At 42.6% G+C, this 8,336-nt stretch overlaps 1 protein-coding gene across 1 annotated transcript in view; it reads left to right on the top strand.

The window, feature by feature from the left end:
• LOC108788999 (cytochrome c oxidase subunit 7A2, mitochondrial) overlaps positions 1–6,714 on the top strand; it is an 8,999-nt gene extending 2,285 nt beyond the window's left edge. The window contains exons 2-4 of the mRNA XM_018558911.1: positions 207–296; positions 4,682–4,766; positions 6,659–6,714. Coding sequence (XP_018414413.1) covers positions 207–296; positions 4,682–4,766; positions 6,659–6,714 — 231 coding nt within the window. The remainder of the gene's footprint in view (positions 1–206; positions 297–4,681; positions 4,767–6,658) is intronic.
• The last annotated feature ends 1,622 nt before the right edge of the window (positions 6,715–8,336 follow it).

Here is an 8,336-nt window from a genome sequence, read left to right as displayed (position 1 = left end):
CCACACACATACACATTTTGACATATATTCCAGATGTTGGAGCTGCCTGTCTGGTCACTAATACAAGTTCTTTTTTATTTTAACCTATTTTTCCCTTTTGGCTTTTTATTTTTCGTTATTTTGAAGCCCCACTATCAGCACACTGTTGAATTCGAGAGATATAACCATTGGTGTTTTTTAATAGGTGTAATGTGTTTTTGTTTCAGGCTCTCCGTCAGGTCTGCCAGCGAACCTTAACTACTTCTACCCGCAAGTCAGTGCAAAACAAAGTTGGAGAGAAGCAGAAGCTGTTTCAGGTATGTTCATGTTTTTTAAACCGGTTTTCACAATGTTACTTTTGGTTTGTCATGTATGCATTAAGGAAGGACTCGAGGCAAAACTTTTTTTAAAGGAGAACTATGGGGTAAGTGTTTTTCCTCAGGGTCTCGGGTGGACACAAACTAGCGTCCTCCCAAGCCCCAAAGCTCAGTATCACGAGCTACAGCTCGCAGTATACTGAGACCGCCGCAGCCAGGACTGATCTCGACATTACTGCCGAGATCCACTCAGCTGTGTGATTGACAGCTGGATCTGCCTATCTAGAGGCAGCTGTAACCGTCCCCTACCCCGTCCGTTCCTCCACTCAGCGCTTGAGGATCGGACAGGGGAGGGGGAATCCCTGCAGGGAGCCGTGAGTGACAATCACGGCTCTGCAGGGACAGAATTGAGAAGTGAGCGAGCGACGGTATGTGTTCACTCACTTCCCGATCTATTGAGCCGACCTGTGACAGTTTCATTATCGCACGTGGGCTCGAACTATGAGGTTGAGTGAAAATCACTTACCTCAGTTCTCCTTTAACCCTTGCAGTGGGGCTACCCCTGTACTGCAAGGGTTAACTGCTCGTTTTTGTCTAGGTGCTAAAGAATTATACGCACCCCAGTCACTGAGCCGGCTCCCTGCTTCTCTGGTCCCTGAAGCCTGTCTCCTACACCTCCTCATGGAAATAGCCCTGGGCGTCCTCACATCTATACACGGGGTATAGAACGTGATGATTTACGGGACCCCAGACTGCTGCAGAGGAGGGGGAGAGGCTTGTAGGATCAGGGTAAAAACAAGCCGCCTGCACGGTTTAGGTGAGTATAATTTTAACCTAGACAGAAATTAGCAGTTAACCCTTGCAGTGTGGGGGTAGCCCCACTGCAATGGCAACGGTTAATAAAAGTTCTTCAACTAAGCAAGAGGGAGAGAGGATTAGTTGGGAATATTTTATCTTAATGGCCTAATGAACCTTGTCATTGTTTCTCACACAACACAGCAGCCTGGCTTTCAATTGCTCCCTTCTCCCCTCCTCACTGCGCTAATTACTGCACTGTTCAGAGAACCTAGGAGATGTTAAATGGAGCACGTGTGTGAGCAGTGGTCCGACTTTATTTTATTCTTGCTGCAGCCCAAAGTATGGAGAACAAAACCACGTCCATACAGTATATATTGCTTTATAAACATATACTGTCTGCATTACAGTATTAAACTTCAAAAATACATTAATACACGACAAACAATTTCTAAACACCTTGGTAATGGGGCCTTCTTTCTAAAAACTCTCCCTCATGGAAGGTACCTCTGTGGTGGTTTATTCATTGGTTGCCACATGCACCTGTAGGAGAGATAACAGAGAATACGAAGAGGAACCTTGCTTTTACCCAGTAAAGCCTAATGATGAACTTTGCTTTTGCCCAGTAAAAGACTGAGTAAGCACCTTGGAGCACCTTTTGAAGTATTGTGACATCAACGGTTGAGCATCTGTCTATATTGATTAGTGAACAGAAGGTGCAAACCATTCTTGGAGGACCTTCAACCTTATCTTAAACATAACACCAAAGGCACCTTTTAGGCATGAACTATGGCCAAACCTTTTTTGGCACCAGTTCTCTTTTGGGTCACAGGAGGACATTTACTAAATGTCCTGTGACACAAAACTCAGCAAATAGGCTATTGCCTGCTATATCCTGACAGTGAAGAGCCACGCTGCAGCTGGCAAAGATCCCTGCATCATTGTTAGGATCCACCGGGGGCCCTGAGTGACAGCTGCCTCTGGCCACCCCCTCCCCTGTTCATCCCTCCGGTCAGTGCTGGAGTAACAGATGGGAGGGGGAATCCCTGCAGAGAGTGGTGACTGATGGTCACTTCTTTCTGCAGGAAGAAGATTGTGAACTAAGTGACCAGCGGTTTGTGATTGCTTAGTGCTATATTGCTGAGGTGTGATGCTGTAGATGCTGCTCTAGTTATGGGGATGAGTGCATTACACTCCATAGTTCTGTAAAAATGTTTAGCAACACCAGTCTGCAAACCGATCATTTCTGTCTTTTTTTTATTCTTTGCATTCCTTATTTTTCTTTTTGTTTCCCCTTCCTCACACAGTGGCCATTTTCACTAAGGACAGATTAATCCAGGGGTGCCCATTAGGTAGATCGTGATCTACCAGTAGCTCTCAAAGCTGATGCTGGTAGATCACGAGGGGCTGAATGGCGGCCCCTTTATTCCATTTTATTATGTATATTTCGCTGTGCACACATGATTACCTATTAGCCTGAGTCTGCTGAGCCAAGCTCCCTGATACCTTTCTGGTGGATACTGATGTTTGAAGTGCTATGTATTACATCAAAGAATATTAGTTTACACAGCCTGTGGCACTGCACTGTTTGCAAAATACAGCAAGGTGAGCCAAGGGGATGGGCAGGGAGAGACGGCCAGGGGGATGAACAAGGAGACAGCCAGGAGAGGGAGGAGAGACAGCCAGTCGAGGGTTTTTTTTCGTTGGTAGATCTCATGTAGCTCGTTATTTGAAAAGTAGATCTTGAAGCAAAATTGTGGGTACCCCTGGATTAATCCATCTCCCTCTACTTCCTGGAACTCTGTCTGCCTCCTTGAAGGTCTGACAGTGTATGACAGTGTACATTATCTCGGGGTGGAAAAGTCTTTCCTCCCATATCTTGTGAGATTTTGCAGTTTACAGATGAGATTTTCCCAGATAGCACTGGTGATGTAGCCTTCTTAGCATGTGTTTGTGAGGCCAGGGCTACATCACCAGTGCCAACTCGACCAGGACGTGGAGAAACAGTAATTGTAAATTAAAAAGTGATCTAATTTCATATCGGTATGTGGAGCTGCTTGCTTATGTGGTGTTTAGTGAAAGTGGGGAAGGGGTACTTTTTTAAGTTGGGTTTATCATAGGAGTATATGCAGCATTTGCATAAGACTACTTCATGAAAATTCTGCTGGTGTAGCTGTCTTTGGCTTCAATATTTTGATTTGTTTATCTGGGACAAGTTTGCAGCCAGTGAAGTAAGAACTGTGATGCATAGAGGTTTATGGTCAACTGCTCCTACAGCGTGGAAGCAAGGAGGATAGCATAACAGCCATACATCTATCTTTTTAGAAGAAAAGGACAGCAGAGTCGGCCCCTGTATTTCTCAATAAAGGAGTCCCATGAAGATGGACATAAGGGAGCTGCCAATTTGCATGTGTTTTTAAAAGGTGCTGATCAAGGACAGTCATCCTAATCATGGTCTTTAACCTCTTGCCGTCCGCCCGTAGTAGAAAAACGGACGGACGGCACTGCTGCATTGGCGGGTTGCCGTCGCCAGACGGCATTTTTTTTCTGCTCGCGCGCACGCAATTTTAAGGCTTGACATGTTTGGTGTCTTTTTACCCGACGTGACCCCGTCTTTTATATTTTACCAAAAAATTGGGTAATAATAAATGTTTTATCATTTAATATAGGGGAAACTGTTTATTTTTTTTTTTTTTAATTTCGGTGATTTTTCCTTTTTAATATAGTAAAAAAATAAAACCCCCAGTGGTGAATAAATACCACCAAAAGAAAGCTCTATCTGTCCCCAAAAAAGGGTATAAAATTCATTTCAGTACAGCGCTGCATGACGGAATAAATGTCAGTCAAAGTACCGCAGCGCTGAATACTGAAAAACGGCCTGGATGGGAAGGGGGTTTAACACCGCGGATGTCAACTGGTTAAACCTACTGAGTCACTGACTGTGACCAAGCATGATGCTAGTTGAGGACAGTCATGATGATACTGGCCTCCTTACCTACTGAGTAAGAACAAGCATAGTGCTAGTTGAGGGCCGCCATGAGGTTACTGGCCTCCTTACCTAGTGAGTCACTGAGTGGGAACCAGCAGAGTGCTGGTTGGAGATGGTCGCCATGATCCTGGTTTCCCTACCTAGTGGTTTGCGACTAGGAACGAGCATAGTGCTAATTAAGAGCAGTCATCATGATCCTGGTCTTTCCACCTACTTAGTCACTGACTGTGATCAAGCATAGTGCTAGCTGAGGGCAGTCATCCTGATACTGGCCTCCCTACCTAGTGAGCTACTGACTGGGAACAAACATGCAGCCAGTGAAGTCGTAAACGCATGACGTCTGTGGATTGGATTTAATATTATTTTAGAGTTTTCTGGCTATGCTTGTTCATAGCCAGTGACTCACTGGGTATGGTGTTCAGGATTACACTTCCAGCCTTGGGACCTGCACCCTCTTTTAAATAAGCCAGCATTGGCAGATTGTGTGAGATTTATACTTGACGTAACAATCCGTTTAGGCACAGCGTGAACATTTTATTATAATAAACTAAAATGAGTTGGTGTCCTATGCATGTAAACATTTCTTTTTCCTTTTTTACAGGAAGATAATGGCATTCCAATTTACATAAAAGGAGGGGCTGGTGATATCTTATTGTACAGAGTGACCATGCTAATCACTGGTTTTGGTAACTATGCATCATTCTCCTTTTTTTTTAATCTGGTCACATGATCTTGCTTAAGATATCTCAGTATAGCAGGTGAGATCGCTTCAAAGACTCAAAATGGTAACATAAGTCATGTGAAATGGATGAGGTATACTCTGCAAAACCCTCAATGGTAGTAACACAAGATGGTACAATGTTCTCATTGGCCACTATGGGGGGAGGAGAGGCACTGATTTACCACTATAGCCCACTGTACATTTTTACAGAGTTCAGAACAAAGATGATGTATAAAGAATGCTAGCTGCAGAGCCATTGTGTAAAAGATGAGGCACATTGATTAGGGTGAGGATTACTATAGATGGGGAGGAATAATACCAGTTTGAAGTGAACCTGCCACTAAACCGGGGAAATCATATAGGGTGTCACAATGCATACATGCAGTTTACCTTTAATAAATACTGAAACTCAGAAATATAGATAGCCAAAGAGCAGCAGTTTTTTTTTTTTTTTAGACCTTGATTCCTGCAAACAAAAATTTGCTTGGGCCCCTACTTTGTCTCTGGAATTTTCCTACTGAATCTTTGTAAATGTACATCTTTTAGATAGTGTCTAAAATCCATTTACTAGCAACAGCAGTATTACAAAATGTTATGTTAAAATGTTTTGTAGTAATGCATATGGAGAAAATGTATATCTCGATGCACATTGTGTTTTGTCCTTGGTTGCATTTTTCCGTAAGTAACATTTTGGTAGGAGCTTATAGCCGGAGATTACTGGAATGTACTGGAGCATAGAGATTAGACATGTGCGATTCGTTTCGTTCCGAATCGAAATTCGGATGAATTTTTGGAAATTCGGATGTATCCGAATTCCGAATTACAGACATAACGAATGCAAACGAATCCGAATTTCCATTTCCGAAATTTGGTAGCGTTATTACGAACGTTCGTTTAGTTTTCTGTTCTTATTCATTTCTTATTCGTTTTGTTCGTTGGAGCAAAGTGACATTAGAGAAGGAGAAAAATATTTTTTCCCCCTCGAATGTCACGAACGAAACGAATAAGAACAGAATAAGAACAGAAAACGAAACGAACGTTCGACCTAATGCTACCGAATTTCGTCCGATTCCGAATCCGAATTGACTTTCACACCCGAATCCCGAAAAACGAAATAACACAAATCCGAATTTAAAACGAAAAAAAAACGAATTTTTTTGGCAGTGCACATGTCTAATAGAGATGTCTGGCTTAAAGTGACACTAAACTCAGGAGTTAAATCTTAAAAATACATCCAAGTACCTAAACTATTAAGAATGTTTGTTGTTTGTGTATCACTTGGCTGTAGATCCTCAAATCATCTCTGAATTGGTGATGACACTGTCCTTCCTTCTGGAGGTTGGCTACTTTTGTTCCCCATTGTCCTTTCTTCCCCATTGTGTGTTTTGTAAAGTAGCCACCACTCCAAGCTCACTCCTGTGATACACAAATAAGCTACATTTTTGTTAATTATCAAGATACTTGAATGCATTTTTTATATTTTAACTCCCGAGTTCAGTGTCTCTTTCATTTTTGGTTTATTCTGGGAAAGTAAAGAAGAAACTAGTTATATACTGCCACCTAGTGGCTCATTTGTACTATTACAGTATATTCCATAATGACAATGTTTCACTGTCGGCCAAGAAGTTTGGCATTTAAGTGATAGTTTTGCACTCACAAAAAAAGGTAGTCTTTCTAAAATACTGCTGTAGGGGCATACCACTAGCTCACTGCACTTCTTTACCTGCTTTATATGTTAGTCTGTACACTGGAAAGCTAGTCCTTTTTTGTTTTTTGTTTTTTTTCTGTTTGTTTTTTTTTACCATTGGATAAAATTTGAGATTTACTTTCATCACTTTTTTGTTTTTGTTTTTTCAGGAACTTGTTATGCTTTATATTTAATCGGCAACGCTTCATTGCCTCCCAAGAAATGATTCCACGTTAAACCTGAAATGATTCCACGTTCAACCTGAACTTGATCAGTCTGTCTCATTGTGATGTATCAGGGATTGATCTGTCCTTGTCATAAAGATGTGATTAAACTGTGGGAACAATATTTATTAAAATTCCGTATAAACTGCTAGGAACATGGCAGTTTTGCATTACTAATTTGTGGTGTCACTTTTTTTTTTTTCTTCCAACAATGTGTATAGTAAGCTTTTGCATCTAAAAAAATTTCCTTTTAATATACATAAGTACAGGTCCTGACAATTCTACTATCTAACAAACTGAAGAGAGAAGCTGATTGGTTATTTTATGGCATACTGACCTGGCCAGCTGGAAGCACTTTTGTAGGTCCGTATGCCATACGTCCTTTGCAGCGAAAGGGTTAAACCTGGATACCCAGGCCAATTACAGTATTCATTGGTTAACCTCATAGCTCTTGACTTTTTTTTTTTGCCTTGCCAAAACAATTTTTACATGGGTCTTTAGGGCTATATGAGGCTTTTCATTGGCACACAGTTTCACACTTTTTTTATCTAGTTGAATTTTTTTATTAACTACTTCCTGTGGGTTCACGTAATTGTACGTCATCTGCTGGAAGTGGTTATAGCAAGAACATGGCGGCTGCTGCAGCCCTGTTCTTGGTACCGTTTTTTGAAACGGCAGACCATTGCTGTTTAAATATAAGTGATCCGGCGTCTGTACAGGCACCCGATCATTTGTACGGTATGGCGCCCTGTCCACCATACCCCCCTCCGTGGCCACTGGTGCTGCCGTCGGCTTCCCGGGCTCATCTGTCCCTCGTGTGAGCCCGGGACCAGTGTGGAGGGTCTCCCCTGAGAGATCAGCGGCTTCCAGCCGCTGATTTCTCCTCCGATCACTGGACCTGGATGTGATGTGCATTACATCACTTCCGGTGTCACTGTACACAGTCTTCGGCCCTTAAAGCCAGAAGAAGCCGATGAAGCAGATCTCTTTGTAGTTGCAGACCCCTGATGTCCCTAGGTGACATTAGGGGTCTGCAATTACATGCTCTGCATTGTGGTGTGCCACATTAAAGGGGCAGGTTTGCTTTTGTCCCATTTTGTTAGCAGCCTGTTCAAATTGGCTGTCATATCACACCACAATGGACTGAAATTGTGACCGTCCTTAACCAAAGGAAGGGAACAGCTTGGTTGAATGGGTTCTTCCATCAAGTATTTTACAATGCTTTTAAAGCAGCAGTATTATATATTTTTTTTAATGCAAATTCTTTGAGGTTTTACATTTAAAATTGTGCATATGTACCATTTTGCATTATCCATAATTTCATTATCCATCTTACCAGGGCTTGAGAAATCCGCTCGTCCTCTTGTCTGCGACAAGAGGACGGCAGAGCCGGACGAGTAGCTTCCCAGCCGGCCGTTTTAATTACACGGCCAGCCGGGAGCTTTACATTCAAGCGATCAGGCATCTAGAGATGCCCGATCGCTTGTATTAGCAGCTGCTGTCACTGCCATTGCCGGTCCCGAGATCCGCTTAGCCCAGTGCAGCCGGGACAGGCACTGCTGCTCTGTGATAGGAGATCAAAGAGATTGGTACATAATCTCCTCTCCGGTCCCCGATTGCAGGA

This window comes from Nanorana parkeri, unplaced genomic scaffold (genome assembly GCF_000935625.1).
Source record: "Nanorana parkeri isolate BGI_ZX_2015 unplaced genomic scaffold, ASM93562v1 scaffold368, whole genome shotgun sequence".
NCBI lineage: Eukaryota > Metazoa > Chordata > Amphibia > Anura > Dicroglossidae > Nanorana > Nanorana parkeri.
Note: the sequence above shows the minus strand (reverse complement) of the source record. Positions and strands in the feature narration are given on the sequence as shown.